Here is a 26,545-nt window from a genome sequence, read left to right on the forward strand (position 1 = left end):
AATTAGCAATGCAGTTTCCTTTAAGAATTTTCTCTGCAAGTCACAAATCATTCTTTCTCATTCCCTCGTTTCTCAAAACCTCTGCATTCACCTCTCACGTAGAAGATCCAAAGGGAAGAGAAAACCTGCATACCTCTTATTCCAATTTATTCTTTCTTTGTACGTTTTTTCCTTTCCGATTCCTGTCTTTCCTTCTTACTATCTGCTTTCTGTGACCTGGCAGGCCTTATTATCATCTTTAAAACACACGCTGATAATCTTTGCTGCTTAGAATGTTTGTAAACATAATAATAACTGGTGATTGAATTTAGGCCATCCTCTGCGAAACAGAATTGTAAGCAAAAATTTACGTTGGAAGCGTTCCAGGGTCTCTTGAGACTGAGGTCGTCGATATCAAAGAGGTTAAGTTTGTTCTGATGTACTTCTTGAAAAAATGTAATTCTCCATCATGGATTTGTCTCTTTGTAACAGACAAGAAGGTATACGGACTTCATTTCGGCATGTGTCCTTGAGGGCATTTGATTTTTATGCGATCGAATGAATTTTGCAACATAACGTGTCTTCTCATAGAGTTCTTTCGTTAAAGAGGTTTGTTGTTAATCAGATTTTATTAGCTATTTTGTTTGAAAAGGTATAGAACGGTTTTTACCGTGGAGTATTAACGTATTTAACATATTGCATTAAATTCCCCCCCTTCATACATACTTCTTAAATTCATAAGTAAAGTTTTATTTAGGCTTTTGTTAGCTTAGGTCAAATTTATGACAAGGTGAAGCCGATGTCAGCCAAGGGTATGCCGAATGCTGTTGAAATTTCAAGGATACATCAAGATAATTTCTTTGCCATGCTTATTTCTTCCGAATTGTAGGTTTCTGAATGGCCATACTCATGTAAAGTTCAGGCCGCGGTTAGCTGAGGGTCATGTCAAGGTCATGGCAATATCAGGCAGAAGGTTTGCTGAATATAGGCATTTAAAATTTTCAAGGTAATTTTTCGGTCATTCTTCTCACGCTTATTTCTGCCGAACTGTAGGTGTCTGAATGACCATAATTGTGTCAAGTTGAGGTTACGGATAGATCAAGGTCACGTCGATTTCACGACAATATCAGACCAAGTGTTTGCCGAATAGGGGCCTTTAATTTTTTCAACGTCATTTCAAAGTCATGTTTCTTGCATAATATTTGAACTTGTTATTTGTTACGTCATTTTGTTCAGCCTTGACTGTCTTTTGCACAGAACTGGAGCCGGTCTTCCGCCTTTTAGGATCTAAGCTTGTAAGGGGAGGGTAATTCTGCAGAGGGAAGTTTTTACATGGGGTTGAAACTAAACTAAAACAAGTGTGGGGGACTGAATTAATGCACGGTGTGGATTCGACATGCCTTATTCAGTCTTGTTTGTGTTTCCCTCTCCAGGGGGCGGACTGGAATGAAACCCTCCTCCTGGCCTCTGCAGGGCTTTCGTTTGGTAAGTCCGAAGGAGGTCTTGGTCCTTGGATTACAAAGAATGTGATTAGCTGTGCATTCTCAATATAGCTGATTGAATTTGCATTTAACCGTTAACTATTTAATTTCAATATTATATTCAAAGATATAAATAAATACAAACATATGCATGCGTGCTTACACACACACACACACACACACACACACAAAACACTAGTAGCGAATCCTATGCTAGATGTTAGGTCGTGTGAAAATGCGATATTATTAAATCTTCCTGGTAATTTCAATTTCACCGGAACGCTTGGGTATTTTAATAAGTCAATTAATTTAAATAATAATAATAATAAAGTCTGAAAGGAATATACTTATAGGCAGATAATATAAAGCCATCTAGTTAGTTAGTTAGTTAATAATAAGAAACGTAGTATAGAATTCATTTATTTTTCCTCCTATTTTAGTAGACTTTCGGCGCACTACTACTCACATTGGAGCATACACGCATACAGAACTGTTTTTTTTTAACGTTTAAAGTATCCTCCATGCTTGGGAGCCTTCTCCTTGTTCCGCAACTTCGAGGACGCGCCATGCAGTGTTGACAAGGAATCCACTTCAATGCTACCAACTTATTCATCGGTCGTTCGGAGCTCTGTGGGCCCAGCCATTCACCCCACCCCCCCGCACATTTTCGTTTATTTTTTATAAGTTTAACTTTAACAGAATTCTAATCCCGTCTTTTATATCCCTTCATGAGCTGTCATAGATACACTATCTGACGTGACAATAAATACTTTACATACACCGCCCGTCTCACTGCATCTTTCTCTGAGCCATATTTGCGCGTACAGAAGTTATTATTAATTCAGAAGGTTTTGGACTGGATTCACCTAGCTTGTTATTGGTTGTACTTATGGACAATCTCCTGGTTACATTTCCTACGCGCGGAGAGACTGCGTTTTCGAAGAAGTAAGTACTCTGCCTGGTATAGTTACTTAATGCATGGATGTCTTCAATTTTACACCATTTATTTCTTGACATATCGTTTTATGTTTCTCTCATTATTTTTCTACTTCGCTTTCTTACGTAATTTTTCATCCCCCTCTGCCGTTTTTCCTTCTGTTATGCTTTTCATTTTATTTGGCTGTTTCTTTTTATTACTCTGCCTATTTCATTCCTGTTTTTCCGACGCCATTTCTCTTCTCCTACAGATATACCACTCAGCTTCAAGCTTATCCGCAAGACTTTGAAATACCCCCAAAGGACTAACGAGGGTTGCTGGCTATAAACCGCACGGAGAATGGTGGAACTTGTACTCGACTTCCCCTTTCCCTCTTCTAATGTTCCGCAACACCTCGTTCTAAAACAGAACTTTGTTTTTAGGGTTATTATCACTGCCCAGAAATTCCTTTCTTGAGTTTCGAATGCGTAAAACTTCCAGAATTCGTGGATACTAAAATATGATTTCTATAAAATATGCATTTGGAATCTAACACTTTATAAACGTTATTCATAGTTGGACACCTTGCTATTTCACATGGAATATTTAGTCACAAATACTGTAACAGGTATGCCAACGCATGAAACAGAATTATTTTTGAGAACCTCTTAATCATTCAGCTGGTGAAAAAATTCCCCGTCTTTTGTGAAATCGGAAGTTTTTTTTAACCACATTCACGTGTCCGTTAAAAGACGTATCCTAGCCTGTTGAATACAGTCCTCACCCTGTTTCCACTTTATAATCCCCTTTTTCCAGCATTCGCAGTGAAGTTGCACAAATGCGTCACTTATTTTCTACACTTCAAATAAATAAGTAAAGCCATTGAAATTTCGGAGGCCCTTCTTATTAAAATATTTCCAAAACATGTAAAAGTGTCATTGTGAGGTAGTGGTTGTCAGTCTTTGTAAGCACAAGGATTGGATACATTTTGCTTGATTAAAAGGTCAGTTCATATTAAGAAAGGAAACTGTTTCACATAAAATATTCATCTCTTGAATACCTTAGTTTTAGCATGAAGCAGCTCTTAGTCTGCTGTATACTTAATTAAATATTTGCAAATGTTTATTCAGATATAGAAATAAAAGTCTCAGATCTCGTTAGAAAATGATGTACAAATTCTACTACAGCCTCTCAAGAAAAATTAAGGTAAAATGCAATATATTCGAGAACTAAAATGTTGAGAGAAATTAAACGGACTGATAAATGGCACTGAGAAGATGACAACCTCCTGGGATGTTACGTCGTGTAGTCTCGTAGAAATTTACAGACGTTTTAGAGGTACTTGTTTCCTCCATCATCAGGGCGATGTCTTATTACCTCTGAAACGACAGTCAACGTCCGAGAAACTATATTGCGCAATATGTCAGAAGTTTCATACTCACCGCAGTGTGAATTTGAAATCTCAAATAGCATTTTGTTCCCATATGAAATCCTGCTTCGGCGTGAAAGATTAGCCATAAAAGCAAAAATTCAACTGTTGGAATCTGAATTGCGATATTTTAAGTTTTATACTGTACCTCGATTATCAAACAATTGTGTATTCCGGAGAATAATAATATCTTGTAATAGAAATACTGGAGTTTATATCAGCACCCAACTTCTCAAATTCTGAAGTAATTATTATTCCAAACATTGAATTTGTATCCGTCGTTACTCGATATTTACACCCTGTTTAATTTTGCCTTGACTAAAGATCACATTTTAACGGGACAAATTACCAGACCACGTTTGTAAATACAATGTCCAAAGCACAAGGCGATTTTCTAAGGAACAGTCGTGTACTCTGTATAGGGAAGTTAAGCAAAGACAGTGGCCAGCAACTTAAAGACAATGCATTACAGGATATTAATGCAAATAAAAGGTTTTCTTGGTGTAATGCGTAGGAAATTTCTACTAGTGGAGATACATGTATGTGTTTGGTGTGTACTGGTCAGTGTGGAGGGTAGTATGTATTACAGGAGCAACAGGTTTAGATGTATGCTAACAGGTGGACATGAGTACAATCAACCGTAATATCCGTTAATCAATTTTGGAACAATATTGGCTTCCTTTGGCGAAGGTGAACTGATCTGAAAATACACCACTGTTGCACGCAATTTCAACTCACTGCTTCGTCGTTAATATTTTAATCGATTTCTTTGATTTGTGTAATGGAATTATATTATATGATCTGAAGCTTTCGCGGCGACGTAACTCGGAACCCTGATGATGGTGACAGAGATGGTCCCTGAAACGTCGGTTTCGTCTTTTAACCATTTGACGCGGCTGATCGCCCGAGAAGATTTTATGAGATTTTATTATCATTTAAATTGCCCTTATTTATCTATTGTTTGTTATGGAGGAACTTGAACACAATATGGAACAGGCTATTGCTGACATTGACCCAGAAAAACACTAAAAGCGGTGGGCCATTTGCATTTTCGGCAACTGTTTGTGAAGCCGCTTCGTAAGTCTTCTAAGGAAAAAAACAAACAATTCGTTTGTCTTGTTATGTTGATGTCACCAAAGCTTACAAATATTGCATTTTAACGCAATAGCCTACATTATGCGAAGGCGTAGACTGGATCAATATGGTTTAACTTAAGATCCAGTTACGAGCGTTTCTGAACACTGTAATAGACTCCAATTCTAAAGGGATATGACGACGGTAGTTTACACTTAAAATTATTCATTGTCAGGACTTTTTCCATCATCTGTTCTTTAAAACTACGGCGTTTCGGAGGCTGATTCTGTCTCCGTCTTTAGGTGAGAGGTACCTACTCTGTTGGGTCCCCTAGATAGAGCTAGTCTCTGTCACTGGTCCAGAACAGACGATGGAAAAAGTCCTGACAATGAATAATTTTAAGTTTTAACTGTAATGGACGTTCGGGAACCATGAAGTTGGTAAATTCCTTGTCCATCTGAGAGATTTTCAGCTTCTCAAGAAGTTATACGTTTCGTAGAATTAGTCAGTTTAAACCATTTTTCAATCGTTAAACATTTATACACAGTCATATGTTTTTAACATCTGGGGAACAGGATCTGTAATGACAAATTTACTTAAAACATTGAACTTTATACTGCGTTACTGTTTTCAGCTGTCTGGATAGGAGTGTATTGTGTGTGTAAAGGAGTTTTGTATGACAAAGTTTCGGATGCAAGTAGGAAGAAATAAAGCGTTATAAATTATATAGTATACTGTACGGTGCAGGGCAAAGTCTTTGTCGCTTGAAAGTTAAGAAATGCTTATATTGCCGGGACCTACTGAGTAGGTAATGGTACATTAGGTACTGTGTATACCCGAAACTGAGAAGTGGAAACAGGAAGTGGTTAGAACAGAAGAAGGCGCCCTACTTCAGTTGCATGGGGCTCTGATAGTTGAGGGGGCGGTGGGGGGTGGTTTGCTTTCGCTGCACGAATTACACCCTCTTAATGACATTTTCGTGCTTCTAGATTAAACTTGCAGGAAAATAAGAAATTGTCCAAAGTCCCCCGCCCCCAGTTGGTGGAAATGTTCGCTCTTCACGGTGAGATGGTCTTACGCCGCATTTGAACAGTCTCCTTGTTATGATCAAATTAAGGAGGAGTTGGAAGGAGCATGAGGGAGATCAGAAGTACGTAAATGCAAAATGATCGTTAGAAAGCCTGAATGAAAGAGTACACTTGCAAGACCTAGTCGTAAATGGAAGGATATTATTAATAGCGAAAAAGTAAATGTGGTGGGAGAGTATTGATAGGATTCATTTGGCTCAGGATAGGGGCCAATTTTAGGGCCTTGTGAACACAGCTTCGAGGTCCATCAAATTCGGCGAAGTTTGTGACTAGCTGAGCGATTAAGGATTCTGTCCATGCAGTTGGCTTGTTAGTTAGGCTTTAGAAATATGCAGTTCTTAAGGATAAAATTTATATTAGGTAGCTATTCACGAAACTGCCTTAGTCATCAGCCAGGCTCAGTTTTTGTAAGGTTTAGGACAAGTTTTTTGTGGCATATACCACGTGATGATGAAATGGAGGCAAAGCTCCAGGCATCTTAAACTTAGGCGTTAGTAGATGGTGAGTGATCTGTTTCACAATCAGAGCGCTTCGTTGCCATGAAATAACCCATGATGCCCTTTGGATAGGAGTTTACAGCTGCACCCGGAGCTGGTCTGGACGTGGTAGGACAATGAAAGATGTGAACCCCTGACACGTACCGAATTCCCAACCATCCTCTGAGTTATTTAATTTACCGAGCTGTCCCGACCGCAAGGAAACGTTCTCATAAGCCTATTTGTTTCGAACGTGTAAAGTAGAGTAAGGTAACTTTATAGCTTGTCCGTGTACTTAAATAATAATCACGCTATGCATAAGTAGGATATTTCGTTTTAATTTTGCCAAATTCGGAATATGCCGCGACATTTATTAAACATTTAATTTTTGCTGCTTAACTATTGTTGTTCCTAACCATATTTTAACTTCATACACACCGTGTACATGCCTGTGAGGGAGAGATGACGTCTCTATATGCAATTTTACAATAAATGCATAAGCAAATAAAATTGTTTCTGCATATATTGTAGAGGACGTGTAGAAAATTTGAGATTAAACACAATGGCATTTGGATTAGCATTTATAAATTTCTAAGCAATTTATTGTAGATGTTGCTAGGAATTTTCACTAATTTTAAAATATCAGTTGGCTGTGTGGTTCGCTTGAGTTCTGAATGTGGACAATATACGGAAAACTTTCTTCTAAAATAAATATATAAAACCAGTTTTTCTTAGCAACACACCATTTATCGGTGATAAAAAGAAGACAGTTAACAAGGTGCAAAACTCTGGAGAAGTAATATTTGGCTGGAGTGACAGATCACACTGTGGCTTGTATACTGAAAGGTCCTTTTTTTCTCGTCATGATTCTGACTTTGAATAAGGAACGGTGAATGTCATTCAGCAGTACCATTATGTAAACAGATTCGACAGAAAGGGACTATTTGATCTCTGGTGACCTTTTATGTGCTCATAAGTGGATAACAGTTGCATTGTGAAATATCCCAGGACTTATAAAAATTATACATAAAAGGTTTTCTTTTGAAGTGGAAAGGTTGGACGGCATCTGTTTTGAAATGGTATTCGTTGTCGTAAATAACGTGAGTGGATTTTTCTTTCGGCTAAACAGTTGTAGGTATGGTTACACGACTTTTGAACAAAACAGGTTAACTTTGACTGTTGGCCGGTCTTTGCACAGAATAGAATGACACAATCAAAGGATATGAAGTGGCTTTGCTTCTCGCCAGCTGCCGAAGTGGTAAATCGAAGTGCACTATTCATACTCCAAGGGGCTACTTATCATCAGAGTAACTTCGTGGAAAGAAGTCCGTCTGAAGAAGCCTAGAGTCACTCAGCTGAACAATAAATTCTCCGCGTTTTGTTGAACCTGAATGTTCATTCTCGTCTTCAAGGGAATCCGCCAGAGTGTATTATAGACAAAAACAAACACAGTGACAACGAGCAGTCTTGGAGGCAGTACGTTATTTGGAAACGTTAGTAGCCACCAACATGACTATACGCTGGAACAATCCAGAATACCACATTCACATTGTTGTTTTTGTCTATAATACGCTGTTTTTAGGATCAGAATTTGTTAGTGCAAAAAAGTACGTTTTTGTGTCCCTGTATTTTATGAATCAGACAAGTAGAAAAACTTATTTAAAGGTCACGTTTGAATATTTTTTCAGTATAAAATGTAAAACAAATGGATCAGAAATAAATTGGGTGTCAGGGTTTTAGAATTTGGAACTGTGAAACAAAATAAACTCAGTGTTCAGTGTAGTTAATAGTAAAATTTTTTCGTTGTTGAGTGTTAATATGTTTTGCACTGTACACGACATTTTTGTGAAACTATCATTTGGCGACAACACCATCTTCAGGTCACAGCTTTGCTTTGGTTACTGTGTTCATTTCAGTTTTGTGTATAAAGCCTTATTCAAGTTAGTTGTAATATACTCTGTTCCATTTAGATATTCCAGTTATTGATTCTACCTTTTTTATATATCACAAGGAGAACTATATCCTTAATCCTGAAGAGATATATAAAAATGAAACTCTTCTGTCTAACGTGCCAGGGGTCTGAATGCGTTGCTTCCAGAATTCTGCATCCCACATATCACTTGAAGTAACATTGGGATTCGCGAATGGAGGCGTTCCAAGGGCTACCGAGGCTCCTGGGAAGGGTCGTAAATTCCTATGGCTGCTTCGGGTGGGTTAGTACATTGGTGGCTGCAAAACGTGGCATTGCTCGTCACAGATCGTATGACACTGGGGCTAGTGAGACTGATCTCGGGACTGTGGTGAAATCGCCGGGCTCCGCATTGCTTACACAGTGTTTAACGGCAAACAATGTGAAGATATCACTGATTATATCGGAGCGGAGATAGCTCAGTCAACTTTGTGACTAGAGTACGAAATCGAGGACCGGAATTGATTTCCGGTAGGGGCAAAAACTCTACTCGCGGCCGCCGCATCCATACTGGCTCCTTATCATTTGATGCTGGGGACCCTTGCTTCAATGGAAAAGCGGCTGGAGCGTGAAGCAGACCACTCGCCTCTATCTGTCGTAGCGTCGCGATTCATTAGCACCATTTGAGTTTGACGTAGCAAGTCCTAGGTCCGGTAAAAGAAATGCAACGGTGTTGTAAGCTCTTCATTTGAACTCGAAACGCGTAAGCGTGGAGTCACAAGCCAACAGGGACCAGAGCTCATTCTAGAAGATTAGCGGCGGGAAGAAAGGTCGAGTGATTCACTAGCAAAACAGAGGTTGGCAACATGACTGGCAACACGTGACTGTTGTACAATGATGTGTATTGAGGTTCTTTTTTTGTCAAAAGTATGAAATACATACAAAAGGAATATAAATTTAAAATAATCGGAATAAAAGCAAGTAATATGTAATCGCACAGTCGAATTAAGAGTGATAAAGATAACAAAACTAGAACGAAATGGAAAGAGAGACGGTCAAAGCGGACGCAAGTTAATGTCTTCTACTTCTTCATTATTATCAAAGGTGAGGTATCCGGTGTAAACCTGTTGCGGCTTCAAAATTTGTTGTGACCATCTCTTCCTTGGTCTACCAAAAGACTTATTGTTCTAAGACAGTGCTCCATTCGTTCTGAATGTGGGATCTATTGATTTGTATGTCTTTAAATTTTGAAACTGAAATGTTGATGTGAGAATTTGTAAATTAAATGACAAGCTTTCATTCCTCTTAGTTTCATCAATTAATTAAGCTTAGTTTTATTGCTAATGACAGAGTAAAGAATTTAACGAATTACCGAATGAGAATTTGAAATACTAAAATACATCTTCGCTGTGCTTTACAGTTTATAAAGTCTGCAGTTACACAATATACGCACTGAGGAAGGAAGATGTAATGAGATTTATAAAAAACTGTTGACTAACATTTATGTTCAATTGAGTTCTCTTCCTATGCATGTTGATCATAATACAGTCCCTCTAGGCTACCACGTTTCTCCTACAAAGAAGCATGTTAAAAGTACAATCTGTCTTCGGCACATTTACGAATCTCTTGCGTTCAGCTCAGGAATATGTTGACACAACACATTCAAATATATACCGTTTTGATGTCAATACAATTCGTTTGGATCCTACCGTTTCTGAAGACCCTGCGTGACAAAGAGTAAAATTTTGTACTTGTAAGATCCAATAAAGCTAGAAATAATCTAAATATTCATTCAGTTCAAATAATATAAAATGTATGGAATTTCAACATGTTCATCTTGTACTCAAAATATTCTGAAATCTTTATGAAATTTTGTGTTTGCATATTTTCTGTAAAATTGTACGCTAAAGTGTATTACAGAAATCAGTATAAATGGAAAGGAATTTACTTGACACAAAATACTCATAGTTAAGCTATCTTGGGAAATGCGACTGTCCCTCGTTATTCTTTATTATTGTCATTTACTTATATCACGTAATGTTTTAAGTGGTATTTTCAAACGAAGCTTAATAAAATTTATCATAACCATCTCATTTAGCAAAAACGCAAATAATATAAAATGTACTGTATATATTGGCTATTGTGTACATTTTTTAAAAAGTCACATATTATTTCTTTATACTTTTTGTAAAAATGTTTCGAAATATAGTTTACATAAATTCTTATTTGCAGTCTCCGATAAAGTGAAATAACAGTTTATCTTAAAGTATGGCACGATATGATGGAATCATCGCCCATGGACGAATGTTTTGACTAATTTGATGACTATGTAAAGTCAGAAGTCAGCCTCGATAGTCGGAAAAGAATAAATTCCCTTCCAAATATAATTTATAATTAATTATTTTGAATAATAGGTAATAACCAAATACTGGCGTATTTTAATGCTGTAGTAATTATACCCTTATGTCGAAACGTCTTTAATATCAACAAAGCTCTGTGATCGGATTGGTGGGTCGAACACAAAGTAATTTTTTACGGTACAAGAACTGCATGACATTCTTATATAGGACTGAGAATCCGATCACAGCCACTTGGATGCATGCGTGCGTTCGTTTTGTTTGCTACGGATCGATGACGCAGTTTTCTGGTCACGCTGGCACCTCACTCCCTCTCTTTCCTTTGCAGAGGATCTACAGCCTCATCCCAAAGGGTTTCATCCTGTTCCTACAGGAACGACCATTGTGCTGGACTTGGTATGTGCTTTTTCAAGAAATGGCTCCCAACACGAAACCCTTCTTTGGGGTATATCATGTTATTTACGATTCCACTTTTCCTTCTAACGCAATACGCTGAAGCAGTTCAGATTGGGAAGGAAAGATAAAACGTGCTATCTGACCGGATGCCAAATACTTGGTATTTTTCGTATCGATATTATGAACATGCAGGTAAAGAAAAGATGGGTCCTCTCAATCCAGCTGATACAAAAGTCACTCTACGTATTAAGTTATGAGAGCTTCAAAGCAGAAATTATCCCACGACATGATAATTATATTCTGCCTAGGCGAACATAAGTTTTGCAGTCCAAAAGTGATCCATATTCTCTGTCCTCTCATTTGTTGGAAACCATTTGTTCATCAAATTATAATTTCAGCCATTGGCAGTAAATAATAGAACGCTGGTCAACGGATTCTTATTTATATGGGAAGAAGATTACAAATGTACTCTCAGAAAAGGTTACACCGCGTCCCTTCCCATATTTAACTTCTTTCACACAAGGGCTTTCCACAAAAGACTAAATGTTCGATATCAGCGTATTAGTAAATTGAACCATGTTGTCTCAAGTTGTTCTTACTTGTCTGTTACACAGGGTGAGCCAAAATCACGTTTACAAACTGTGTATGCGTGTTCCAAGATCAAAAACAAGAAAACATGTTCCTATGAACATGGGGTCGCAAGTGTTTCATTTTCGAATTTTTGATCCAGGAACTCTCAAACAAAGTTTGTAAACATACTTTTGACTCATCCTGTACACTTCACTGATCACTCTGATTTCCACTGGTGCAGTCAGTAGAATAGTCCCTCTTACTTAAGTAAGCACCTCGCCAAGCAAACATACATTCTTAAGGTAGTATATTTGCGTCATATTGTGAATTCAGTATTAAACCTCGACCCGACACAGTAATACTTCTAGATGTCTTCCGCTAGACACGTCATGTCTCTATCAACTCATCACAGACTAATATTGAACATCAGATGAACCACGCCATATAAAAAACAATACCTTCGTTCTAATATATAAGAGTAATCTGATAAAAACATTTCAATAAACTGCATAACATTGTAAATGATTGTAATTCGAGTTTTAAATTTACCAATCTAATTTATACCTGAGGACGGTTAAATATAACCGAAACATGTCGTAAGAGACGTTCCAATTTGTAAATCGATCATTCGATGCGGAAGGTGAAATGATATTTTAAATATTTTATTATCTTATTAAAATTGTGATTTGACGGAAAATATTAAAATATTAAATATACATTCTTAACGTCGATACTAAATTAAAGTAAACTGTTAGCTTTACGCCCCGACAGCGGTGTCAATTGGACAGGAAGTTGGGTGGGTCCCATAACCGTCCTTTGAATTTTGGCAAAGAGAATAATCCTTCTTTGACTGGAATCGAAATCCGTACTCCAGCGCATATCCTTGTTTCTATGCTGGGTGTTCAATCCGGACTTTTATCACAATCAGCTACCATCATACACAAAATATATAGGAGTTTTAGGTGTTTTCTGGAATGGTACAGAATGGGTATGGATATTTTATTGATTTGGGGGTTAATTAAAGTTTTTTTTCAATTATCGTATTTATATATTGTCCAGCTGTAGCGTGAAAGTTAATTATGATTTGAAAATAACATGGATGGCAACGACCGAAGTATACTTTAACGCACTATAACATTTGCGTGAAGAGACTGAGAAAACCCACGGAAACCTAGGACATCATAACAGATCTCCGGGCCGAGATTCAAACCCAAAATCTCTAAAGCCCAAAGCAGTAGTTCTAACCATACATAAAACTGCCAAATATCCCTGCATATGAGTAGTTAATTAAATGCATTAGACTTTATGCAGACAGATGTACTTGCCACACACACATCTGTGGTGTGAGTCTGTCGTTTTGCATTGTAACGGTGTAAATCAGTTTTATTATCAGATCAGACTTGGTCGTCATGTAGGGCGTCAGAATTCTGATTGGCACCGACAGCTCTGCTGACAACTGCGATGTTGCTGTCATGTCGATTTTGACAAAATAAAGGGATGGGGAGAGAGACGTAGAAATGTAATTGGATGAATGTAGAAATTGTAGTTTCATAACGAAGGCCAGTCGTGTAAATGTTCTTTTCAATTCGACTGAGAAGTAATGGGAGACGGAACTCTAGATGAAGATTTCTGTCTTCTGGGTTCTTGCGCTGTGTAGTCTGGTAGATTTCCACCAACGTTTCAGAGGTCATACTGCCTTCATCATCAGGGCGATTCATAGGCCTAGTCATTCAATACGTACCGTTGAGTAATTTACCGGATGTCGAACCCAGGACAGATTTTAGGGGCTATGGCCGTTGTCCTGTTTTATTCGTTGAAAAAACAACTTTAGTCTTGGCGCCGTTTTTCTATCGTGCTCATGTTCTGAGCTCCAGAAACTACACTCACCAGGATTAGACTTCAGGACACTTTTGGAGCTTTGAACTTTCAGAAATCTCTCTGGTGAATTGAGTGGAAATTTTTGTTTTTCCTTCTGTCGAGCAATAATCGAGCATTCAAAATGAATCCCCGTGACGGCCTCCGCTTTATTTGGAATCCTGTGTCGGGCTTCGTGACGCTCGGTGTCGGGTTTCCAGCGTCGTACCGGATGGTGTAAGCCAGGTTGGGTTATGTTAGGAAAGGCTGTTTTAGGTTCGGTCAGTTTAGTTCGGTTTTGTTCCGTTTATTTCAGTTTAGTCCATTTTAGTTAATTTTAGTTTTGTTTAGTGCAGTTTAGTTCAATTTAGTATTGTTTACTTTAGTTCTACTTATTTTAATTTAGTTCCGATTATTTCCATTTACTTTGGTTTAATTCCGTTAAGTTGTTTAGTTCCTTATATTTCAGTTTCTTTAGGCCTAGTTCACTTTAGGTGATGCTAGGTTAGTTCAGGTTAGGTTAGGTTAGGTTAGGTTAGGTTAGTTCAGGTTAGGTTAATTCAGGTTAGGTTAGGTTAGGTTGGATTAGATTGTGTTAGGTTAGGTTATGTTATGTAAGGTTAGGTGAGATGATGTTAGGTTGCGTTGGGTTGTTTTGAGTTGTATTGTATTATGTTATGTTGTTTTTCTGTCGTCAGTTTTCAGTCTTTGATGCATAGTGGAAGTACTCTAAATGTCTGTAAGTGAATTAGGACGAGGCTGTCACAGGTGTGCTTGGTCTTTTTAATATATGAGAGACAGTAAAGGGACCCACGTACTGAACAATCTTACACGATAGGCTTTTAAAAATTCTTAACATAAGTTTACGAGTTGATGTAGAGTTTGAAGTGTGGTGACGATAAGGAAGGCGATGACAGAAATCGTGCCCCATGTGAAAGCACTGTCAAATCTCTGAATGGGGAATCTGTTGACTTGGGAACAGCGGATGAACGTAAGATATTGGAACTTTGGTTTGACATAGTTCATACATTGTAGTATGGAGGGCTTTAGGGGAGAGAGGAAGAACACCCTCTGGCTTTGCAATAAACCGCGGAATCTCTTCAACCCCCCCCCCCCCCCCCATCTAGCGTATTCTCAGCGGAGTTACGTTTCTGCACGCTGTACCAAAGGAAAGAAAATCTTCCATCTTTCTGTCCCACAGACAGACAGACAGACACAGAGGCCACACAACTTGTAGTTTTTAGCGCTGCCCTCTTTATTTGTTCTACACATGAAAGCAAACGCAACGTCTGTTGATTGTTCCCTTTTTGTGTATGTGTATTTGTTTGGTACAAAACGTTCTTTTCTTTCTTTGTTCATTCACTCATTCGTCCCCCCTTCATATTTTCGTTGTTTTCTTTTAACATTCTTTTCACCATTCCGTGCATACAGTAGTACTTTCAGTTTTTTTATTTAATCCACCAGACGTTTATTTTACAACCTTCACCGCATTCGAATTGCCCTTCTTGAAGTCTTGATGCGCGGAACAAACTGCCACCAAAAGTCTCTTGAATTATTTCATTGTAATATCTGAAAGTAGTGAGAGGTATTTTATGTTAAGTGAGCCCCTTATTACCAAAAACTGAAAACTCGTCAGTCATTCTTGTTTGAGTTCACTCCACTTCAGTTTCTCTAAGATCTATTTTAATATATATTGTCTTTCCATCTACTTCTCGGTCTTCCAAGTTGCTCTTTGTGCTATATATTTGATCGAACTTTAATAAAAGTTTAGTAGCTGCTGACCATTTTGATCTGAAATTTGTTACAGACCTGTTCGTCGTTTGATTGAGAGGAAGACATAATTCAATGGAGTATGCCCTTCTTTCGCTCGGAAAAAAAGAACTGCATTGTTGATTATGTAACCCAAATACATGTTATTATATTAAAACCCGCCACTGGACTCTATCCTATACCAATTGAATGTAGTCTTTGAGCTCATACACATTTAGGATCCATTTTAATATTACCTTCTCTCAAGCGGTCTTTTATCTTTATAGCTTCCTTCATTTGTGCTGTATATCCCTCATTTCAGCCTCATTTATTTGATTACCTGATAATATTTAATACACAGAATAAGTAATATAAACATTCTCTTCATGTACCTGTCCATTCTGTTATTTTCTGTCACTTTACTTCAATTATTCTTCTCGTCTCTTTGTCCTGAAACATGAATGAAAGAGATCTGAGTTTTTCAAGGTGGTAAGGATAATGATGTTCTTATAGGTTTGGCGCTGTGTGGACTCGTATGTAGACGTCAAAGTTGCGGAGAATCGTACCGTCTCCATCTTCAGGACTGAAGTGGATATACGGGTGGTGGAAGGACCTTTGTAGGGTTGGACAAAGGGAAGGTTGAGGGAGCAGGCTAATCAAAGACGAGGAATGAGGGGGAAAATTACCGAGACACTTCAACCGTGAAGATGAAGACAGTATATTTCTTCGAAATATTGGCACCTACGTACGAGTCCATGAAGGAACTTAAAGACAAAATTATGAATGAAATTATTTTGATCACACTGTGACTTTGCTTCATTTTATTTATAGATCTGTAATACGTACTAATTATGTCCGTTTTTCAGTTATGGTAACGTAGTTAGTAACTTTGTAAGAACTTTTAAAATAGACGCTTCTTATAAAGTTTGGTTTTTAAAGATATTTGTTGTTACTGTCCGCGTTGTGTATATGGCGAAGGGAACGTTCCCAATTAACCACTTATTAGTTACTTCGAATGATTATATATTTCGCTAAATCGACGAAGTAAGAAATAAAAGCGAAAATTGTCTAATATTCATAAAGTCTCGCTTCAGTTTCTCCAATAATTCTTAAACTGGCAAATACTCTGGAGTTCTATAATTAATTGAGTTTCTGTAGCAAGTTGAGTATGATCTCCTCTTGAGAGAATAACTTGAACGTTTTCTAAAATGATCGCTTATTCTCAGTGGAAGTAAATCCCTTATTTACGTTGAAATAAGCTGACTTGATTAAAATCAAATCCACGGTAAAAAAAGTATTATTCTGTTTCCGTGGCATAATTAAGTAAAGGAACACTGTTTTCATTAAGAGGAGTTCTTTTGCACACGATAATGCTTTCTCTCCGTCTTCATTTGAAAGCAATCAGTATATGTCTACTTAGTATAAATGGAAGCCGAAAGTTAAGCAGTACTTTCGTAATGGGAATGTTAATATTTGAAGCCCCTTCTTAAAAAATATTACGGTTTCAGTTTTTTATCCTTTTTTTATATTTTAATATCACAAATTATATCAGGAAGTGAATTCTCATGTTGTGAAGGATTATTAGCAGGGAAAGTGGTGTATTTTACATATTACAAGGTTTTATTCTGATATTCACTAACCTTTCTTCACCCAGTTTCTTAAACTGTGTTGAAATAATAATATCGCCCACCTTAAATCTCGAATTTGTTAATGCTAGTAGCTCAAGTTGTGGGAAAATGTTCGTCTCAGTTTCGTATTCTAACAGTTACACAACAGTCGCTTTACTTGACTCTGTGTGTGATTTCCAATTTAAGAGAATAGCATTTTAGATTGAACCGTAGTTTATAGTTTTATGAAACTAGTTCCCTTGGTCTGGAAGAAGCGAAACGCTCAGATATTCTTGACGTTAAATGTAGGTTCTGCAAACTAGAGAGTGCGGCATCAAACAATTTTTCTATATAATGATCGAAAAGTCACGCAAACCATTTCTGTAACTTGTTTTATTTGTCAAAAATAAATTACATTGGCATTTGGGAACAGGAAACAATGTTATATTAAGTGTTGGAAACGTCAACTGCTCTCAACGATGTATGTAACACCGAAGTTCGACAGAAACAGTTTCTGTCACAGAAACGTTTCAACAAACGAGACACTGTTTATTTGTTTTGCACAGCAGAAAAGAGAATTGCATCCCTAAACTCATTCTGGCAAGTTAACTTAGAACGAGACGCCAAGAAGTGATCGACAACGAACACTCGTTGCGCTTGTGAAAAAGACATCCTTGCACTTCGACTCTCTGAAGACAACTGAAGGATTGGCGCAACAGGTTACAACATGACGTGACCTGTATAGTCATAGCTGTATTGTAGAATTGTGCTTCTATCATCAGGGCGATGATCTCCCTGATGATGGTGGCAGCAAGGACCTCTGAAATATTGGTAAATTTCTACCAGACTTCACGGCCCAACAGCCCAGGAGACAGCCATATTTATAGTTGTATTGTGTTTTTATTAATTCAGTAGAACTCTACTGAAATAAATATTTTATTGTTGGTTGCGTGACATTATGATCATATTCTCTAAGTATCTCATGAAGGGAGTAAGGAAAACGAGAATTATTCTTTAGGATATTTGTTCTTGTGAAGTCCAGTCTGGTCTTAGAATGCGAAGAACATCATTGTAATAATTTATTTTATGTTAGGAAAATTATAGAAAGTTAATCGCAACAATTAAGAATTTCCCGTCTTTAATGGGACCCGTGTTCGCAAGATCACAACCTCATATGCTATTTATTTTTTATACATTTTTATATTATTCTCCTGTCTATAGCATTGCCTTTCACGTGGTCTATTTTTATCAAATTCTTCGCACATCTTATCTCCTATAAGAATGCTGCCTGAGCTGACCAAGTACAAAAGTTTTCAGAACTGGGCAAATAATTGGTGTCTGTCGGCATCATTCAAGATCCTCTTGAAATGTATCTATAATGATTATTTATAAATGATGGATTTATGGCACAATTCGGGGAACTGGTATGGAAGAAGAGATAATTTCGAAACGGTCCGATAGTAACAGTAATGTGAGGTGTAGTTCCTGCAGAGGATTGAATATGTTTGATGGACCATTTTATTGGCCTTGACAGGAGACTGAATACTGCTTTCTTGAATATCCGTAAAAGATTTGAAAGGTGAAACCGATGCCGTGTATGTGGTGAAAGCCGGAAAAAGAAGTTGAAATCGGAAGAAGGGATGAAGAGATATGAATGGGGAAAAAAATATGGAAGAGGGTGTCGTAGGAACTCGGTGAGTTATGTCATGATTGAATGATTCTATGCATCTTTTGTCATCACGATGGTGGTTTCTTCCGTTAAGCAGTTTTTCTATTTTATAGTTCTGTGTTCCTGTCCCCTTTACTTTATTTTTGGGTTCGAAATTCTCTCGCCATTTACGCGACGTGATATTTAATCTTGAGCGATCAATGCATATGTGCTGGTTTAAATTGCATTTCAAACATCTTCTAATAAAACTTACATAAGCTATTAATATCAGTCGCTTCCTGTATTTCTTACGTCACTGCCATAATATTTATTGGTAAGTTTTAAGTACGTTTCCTCTAAAAGCATGGAGAACGCTTTTAGGTTGCAGCTGTAGGTTTATTGATGGAGAACTGTAGTTACAGAATCAGAAGTTATTTCAATAAGTGCATATTACTGTAGACGGGATCTGTGCTTTTTATTTTTAACAATTAGATTTTACGGTCTGCAGTTTACGATAAAATCAAAGTCTGTTTACTCTTCGTATAAAATATGGATATACCTAAGATTTATATTTGACTAATACGAACTGAAATTACATATTCAAGGGAACTTCTAGTGTAGACGTTCTGGAACCAAAGAAGAGGAAGTTGATAAGGTTAACGAAATCGTCTCGTGGGAACTAAGGCTTGCAAAGATTTTAGAAACGTTCCAGTTATTTCTCATTACCACTTAAGAATTTTGCATAATGAAAGGGCATTGAAATAATGAGAAGTTGTCTTATCCAAATTGTGTATGTGCAAATGTGTAAATATACTTCGAGACCTTCCTTCCGTCTCGTGGACTCCATTATTTTCCATTTTAACATTTCGCACCCATGAGCTGAAGTAGAGGAAGAGAGAACTCCATTAGAACGGAACGTATTTCCTTTTATCCGTAGCTTTCAAACGTGCATTGAACGGCAAGTCAGTTTTTTTCTTCTTTTTTCACAATACTGAAGAGTAAAACGTGAGAATGAACTTCAGAAGTCTGTACGAACGAGACTCCTGCTGATCCTTGTCGAATTTTGCAGACATCAGACGTACGGACTCTGCCTCCAACTGTGTTTGGGAATATTACTTCTTGTGGATTTCTCTCAAAAATGAAATGAGGCGTTGTAGATTCTATATATTTGTGTGCGTTTATGTGGGCATTTCGATCGAATATAACCAAGAATACTTCACGTGCTGCGATGAGAAATTTCAAGTAACTAGAAAGCAGAATGACTAACACAAAAGCTGAGGAAGGAAAATAGGTGTGTCTTTGCAAAACATATTTCATCACTCAGTGTAGCCGCCATCACAACGTGAGGCTGTAGGGTCTAGAGTACATTTGTCTTGCCCAGCCGCTCTTGCAGACACTTATCAGAGGTCTTGACCTATATATCTCGTGTGAAACTACATTATCAGATTACGAATTCAGTGGCCAGAGAAGGTGAAAATCCTTTTGGCTCTAACCCATGCCGAACGTTATGGGGATGTGCGTTGTAAGTCTGTAGTCGGATCTGGTAACAAAACATTCCGAATTACTGGCTCTAAATGATTCACACGCGTACAGTCATGCGTTTCAGACGTCGTGGTCTCACTCTATGGGATACTTCACCGTCGACTAGAATATTTTGGCGGTGGATGGCGAAAAACTCGCGGTAACAAAAAACTGCCTTGTATTATGCCTGAAATAGCATGAATAATAATTTATGTCTATTCGACCTTTAAAATTTTATATTTGGTTTATTCAAGTTTTTCTATATCAGCACATTCTTGTTTTGTGTATAGACGGATAATATTAAAATGAATGTTAAACAAATTAGATGTGATGTACAATTAAACTGGCTAGCATAGGGCCTGGTTGGACTCTGGTACATGGAACAGGTTGGTCGGTTTGTTGGTAGATTTATTAATTGGTTAATTGCATGGTAGGTAAATTGGTTATTTGTTTGTTTAGTCTGTTGAGTATTCAAGGTCATTGTGTCTCTCTGATATCTTCCCGAGAGATTGATAATTAGGTTACAAGATGAAATTTTGGGTTCTCACAGCTGCGAGTATGAAGATGGTTGTCTTCTGGGATATTGCGTCGTGTAGTTTATAGAAGTTTAGAGACGTTTCAGAGGTTATACTGTCTGATGATGGCAACAAGCACTTCTGAAACGTCGGTAAACTTTTACCAGACTACACGACGCAATATCCCAGAAGGCAATCAGCATCACAGATTTCTTTATTAAAGCTTTGTTTGCCTCTAAATAGATCACACTGAAACTTGACATTTTATTTTTGAAATCATGTTTGTATAATCGTGTCATTTGTTTTCCATGAGTCAGAAACGGGATCTTTTTATTTTGAAAGAAGGGCATAAATTACAAGTGTCTTGAGACTAAGTGCTCAGGAAAATATATGGATTTAGAAGGACGAAATAAGCAATTTAGGACATTGAATAAGGAGGGACCTCGTGATTTATACAGCTCTGCTAGTATTTTATAGGGCAGTAAAATCTTGTAAGTTAAGTTAGGCTGCGTAAATGGCTAGAAATGAGGAGACAGAAATATTGCGGAATTTTGGATTAGGACCTCTTTGAAAATATCTACTTGGAAGATCTAGAAGTCAAAGGAAGTATAACATTGTAGGTGTCGGATGTGGAAATAAAGTGCTAAGCAGTGTCAAATTATAAGCTGAAATATAAGCGCGGTTTTGAACTTTATTTTATAGATGAAGCAACACTTTTAATGGTTTCCGTGAAGCATGAAGACATAATGAACATATCTAATCACATTTACTTACACCAGTATTGCGCATAAAATATATGTGAAAATCTTATAATTCTGGTGCATAACGTAATATGAGATGTTTAAGTTTATGTCCATCTTCCTTGAGTATTTTTCACCGACTCTGTTCTGATACTATTTTAAATCTTCTTAAGGTTTTCCTTTTTATAGCTTCGGTTCACATAGAGCGCGTGACGCCACAATGGAACATAAGCTTCACCAATATAAACACTTGCATGATTCTTTTCTAAGACTAATCGCTGTATCCTCTGACATGTGCGCGCTCTGAAATCAACTAAGCACCTTTTGTGTTCAATATCGGTAGAGAAACGTTGACTAGCGCCGCATTAAGCTCTCCAGTCAGTATTTACGTGTACTTGTAACTAATTGGTGTACTAATGAATACATTCTGAAGTCAAATAAGCATAATCTGCTGCCGTAACTGAAGGAAGATAGAGTTCTCTCACAGTAATTCTAATTCAACTTAACTGAGCGTCACGGTTGAGTGGTTAGTATTCTTTCTTGGCATTCGCGAAGTCTTGAGTTGAAATCACGGACCGGAGACTTACTATCCTGGCTGAGGTCTTCCGTGATTTTTCTGTGTTCCTCCCGTAAAATGTTGAATACTGCTTTTAGATAGGCCAACGTCAGCTCCTTCCATTTCTCATCCATCATTCATAAACCAAGCTACTGCCATTTGATGCTACTCACTTTATGCAGCTGGAAGAGTATCGTTAAATAAATCAAGAATTGATCAATAAACCTACAACGAATTGGGAGCCAAGAAAATTCCAATATGGAGCAGAAGCCAAGACTGTTCAAATAACCAATAACTGCGTATCATGCTTATAATAACTTCTAACGTGCTGGTAACGTTCTTATTCCTGCAACTACAATATATTTTTTTATTGTTTTGTTTCATATATCAGGTCTCTTAATGAAGCGCTTAGACGGATCAAATTATTTCTGTTAAAGTAGATTTAACCCAGTTTCAGGTCAGACAGAGATCTATAGCCGATTAATACACACAAAGAAGTGCCTAAGCATTACCATTAAGGCAGATTTATTAAATTTTTTGATATGAAAATCACACAATAAGATTTTATTGAATCTTCACGTTGTGGAAGTAATTATATATGTTTTATTTAATGATTGTCTGTCCATAAATGCTGTAAATGTGTGTACTTACAATTATTTACTCATGTCCTGGTATATAATTTATATGTGTCAGCCATATGAGTCTACTTTCAGAAATTCAATTCTCTTTACAAACCACCTCACTACTGACACGAAAATCGTTGCTTGTCGGTGCGATCTGATTTAGGACAGAGACTGAGTTAACCAAAAAGGCTAACAGATAGGTTTGAATCTTTCACGGTGCATTAATTTTATCCGATGACGAAAGCAGGATCTAGGTTTCGCAATGTGACTTTGTCATTTTATAATTTAGAATGTGGACTAAGCCCACAAGAACAATTTTACAAGTTATAACGCACCATTGTCAGAAACCCTGAAATTTCATCCGCTACTGACTGCTTAAGCATAATCTTTCTCTGAAGGAAAAGGAACATGGTGTAAGGAATCTGGATTCTTCGTATTTCCAGTGCAAACCAATTTCTTGAAGAGCTCTGCAGCGAGTGTAACATTATAGGTGTAACCTACACGCCAAGGGACAACACAGGCCAATACATAATGCATCTGATAATCCACTCTAGAATTCTCTGTTGCGAAATAACTGTACCCTCGGGTCGAGGTGATGAAGGTGGAGTCGAGCTTGCATTTAGAGATAGAAGGGTCGAAACGCCATAAAATATTTCGTTGTTTACCTACGGCTGCCATTGATAGTTGCTATGAGGAATGAATTACGACAGCTTTTGGTCTGGTCTAATGGATAATCTAAGTCAAATTTATACTGTTCACCAAATATTATTACAGTGATCAAATCAGAAGGATGGCATGAACGAGGCATGCATAAAGAGAAGGGAATAATACACTTTGTTAGTCAGAGGACCTTTAATGGGAGGGATCATTTGGGAGACAGGAATAGATCGAAGGATAATATTAAAATGGATATTAATGAACTGGAATTGAATAGACAGGCTTTATCTGGCTGAGGACAAGGTCCAATGGCGGACTGTTGTGAACTCAGTAATGACTCTTTGGGTTCCATAATTGGCGGAGGTGATTTCTTGACCAGCTGATTGATTATCAGATTCCTATGATGAACTTATCCAAGGACTACAGTAGTTTTCATCAAACTATTTTTTAGGAGTTAAATTTCTACGAGTCTTTTATGGAGACCTTTTATTCGACTTATGAAGATTTTGAATTCTGGGGCGATGTTTGTTTAATTTTACACACCAAATTGAATCAGAAGAAGATCAGTTAATTTTAAGTGCTATTTGAAAGTCAGTAACAGTGATGAGCATCTTTTCTCTGCATCTTTAAATCATGTTAATTTGTCTGCGTACTGGGTAGGTAGGAGCAATAACTTCTTACAAATCTGGATAAAGAAATCGAAACTGTCACTTAGGATAACTAACTAATAGGAAACTCGTATGAAATTCCATAGAACCAAGACCTTTTTGAGAAACTGAGAGTCACCCAATAGGTCAAGAGATTCCCGGATTCTATGACCGCGCAGCGATTTGAATATCCCTTGAATCGGCGCTCAGCGCTCTCTGCCTTGAAACAGCGCTGCCCGACAGTCATTTGTTTCCAGACTCCTTGCCACTTGCCGCTAACGCCAGGACAAGGTAAACTGGTAGGTGCTCTGGACAGCTAGAATCTTGCGATCGCACGCTTCGACATTTGGGTTTCAAATGACGATCTGGCAACACTGCTACATTCTTGTGTCCAAGCTGGGGTTTCCTACGTCGCACGCAGTGGGGCGTAGGTATCATTCAAACGCAGCACTCGAGTCCACATCCACAATTTCTTATATTTTAAAACAAGTTTTAATATCTTCCCATCTATCCCGACGTCTCTCATTTTGGGTCAGGTTTTCGGATAAAATTATGTATTTTAATCTACCCAAACCGTGCTAAATATCCATTTATATCATCCTTGAATTTATAGCCTTAATAATATTTTGCGAAGAGCTTGTATTCGCTCTCCGTTGTGCATTTTTCTCCACACTCCTCTTATTTCCATCCGTTAGGACTTGAAGGTGAATGAGGAAAACAATTTTAACAGCCTTTTTGAATTTAGATGAAGTCTGAAGTCGTGAAGTACAATTTGTGGGCCTTAAATTCAAGTTACCTTTGTTTTTTATTGGAGTTGCAACATGATTATCTATTATGTGTGTGTTTACCTCTTGATTTGTTAATAATTATCTAAATCTGCGCATTTAAACTGTTCGAAACTTTGCTTGTTATAAAAGCTTCCATTCTATCTTGAATTTTACATCGTCTACAGTTTTGTTTCCTGAAATGTAGAACATCGTTGTAACTGAACTAGGAATACTTTTTTTATCTTTATTCACAGTTACTTTGGTATTTCAATTTGTTCGACCTTTGCCATACTCCTCGCGAGCTATTCTTATTACACTTACAAACTAGGTTTAAACTTCCATTTAGCTTCTCTGGCTCTGAAAGTAATAATAAAAACGGAAAGTCCTCTCTCTAGATCCTACCTATACGTTTTATGTCTCTTTCTAATGGAGTGGGGTTAGGTCAAGCCTTTTGACCAGCTTGTAGAGTGTATTCTCTCTCGCGAGGGCGGCACGTAGATTAACATTACCAGGAAAGGCCACGATAAAGCCATGTGGCGCTTCAACTCTGGAACATCTGAATGTCGACGGAGGCGTGCAGGAGAACTTCCCTCGCTGTATTTGGTTCCACAGAGTAAACATTTGTTTAAATTTATACAGTCATGCATTTATTTAAATGTTACAACAAAGAGGTATCCAATATGGTGCTTGTACTTTGTAGATTAAGTCTATATCATGGAGATCTCCCCGATAATTCCAAGTAGTTCACCCATTTAAAAGACGTGGTATATAGACCCATGTAGCCCACGTCTGCTTTGTGTTGGTGTGGGACAGGATCATTCATATTAAGGGGAGAATTCAGGTTGTGGGTGTTCGAGAATGAAGAGAATATTCAGATCTGAGAGAGAATTACTAAAAGAGAGTTGAAGAAAATTGCTTAATGAGGGCTTCAACAGTATATCACACGTACGGCGATTATATCAAGGAGGTTGACGTAGGCATCACGCTTATGAGAGTTGAGAATTACGTTGATCTACAGATTATTTGTGAAGAGATTACTTGGGAGACATAGTTATAGATGGAAGTATAATATTAAAATTGATCTTAAAGAAATATGTTGTACTATAATCGACTCAGGATAGGGGTTACGCAACTTATGATAAAATTTTAATGTAAGCATTCTTGGACCGAGTGCGTCAAAAAATGAACTCTATTGAATTAATTAAATATATTTTTATGTTGATATTACGAATACTGCCTATTTATTTCGATAAATTTATCATATTTATCGCCGTGGTGTTGCTTTGTGTCTGCTATATGCACTGTAAATTTTCATGGCATTTAATTTGTGTGAACGATTCATAATCACGTATAAATGTATGCATCAGAGTCTGTTATGAGAAAGCTAATAATGTCAGATAAGACTTCATTTTGCACAGTCATTTTGATATCTGCCGTACACTGATTAGAGTAATGATAACTCAGTTAATGGTAGAATAATAGGCCTACTGTGTACTAAAGGACTAAGCCTACGCATTTATCGACACTAATTTTGAAATTTATATGCGGAAAGTTAACATGAATTGTTATTTAATTTTGTATACAATAATCGCACGGTACCAATTAGAAGTACTATAAATAAATTAATTATATGTATTGGCTTGTTATGGGATACTATCGCGCGTTCTGGCTTCGTTTCAGTAACAGTTTGCTTTCAGCTTGATTGTGTCTGGTTAACACTTCACACTTACCTCTGTGAATGTCCGATACACGACAAACAATGACATCGATATGTGATTTGCAAATGACATTTCAGATTGATGTGTGATAAGTGATTTTTAAAAATTGAAATGGGCGGATTTATTCAAAAAAGGGGCAGGATTGGTGGTTGACGGCCGCGTTCTGAATGACCATCGACAGTAACATGTGTTAAGGCTTCGTAGGAGATCGATCAGTGTATCCTGGGAAACTGACGAGTCAGAATTGATGAAACTGCATTTGAAATGG

At 37.4% G+C, this 26,545-nt stretch overlaps 1 protein-coding gene across 1 annotated transcript in view; it reads left to right on the forward strand.

The window, feature by feature from the left end:
• LOC110829510 (C3 and PZP-like alpha-2-macroglobulin domain-containing protein 8) overlaps positions 1–26,545 on the forward strand; it is a 163,999-nt gene that overhangs the window by 41,198 nt on the left and 96,256 nt on the right. The window contains exon 4 of the mRNA XM_087347232.1: positions 1,413–1,464. Within this exon, the coding sequence (XP_087203358.1) occupies positions 1,413–1,464 (52 nt within the window). The remainder of the gene's footprint in view (positions 1–1,412; positions 1,465–26,545) is intronic.

The sequence above is a fragment of the Zootermopsis nevadensis genome, unplaced genomic scaffold (assembly GCF_977971745.1).
Source record: "Zootermopsis nevadensis isolate Lab colony 2312 unplaced genomic scaffold, Znev_1.0 Znev_ptg000001l, whole genome shotgun sequence".
Taxonomy (NCBI): Eukaryota; Metazoa; Arthropoda; class Insecta; order Blattodea; family Termopsidae; genus Zootermopsis; species Zootermopsis nevadensis.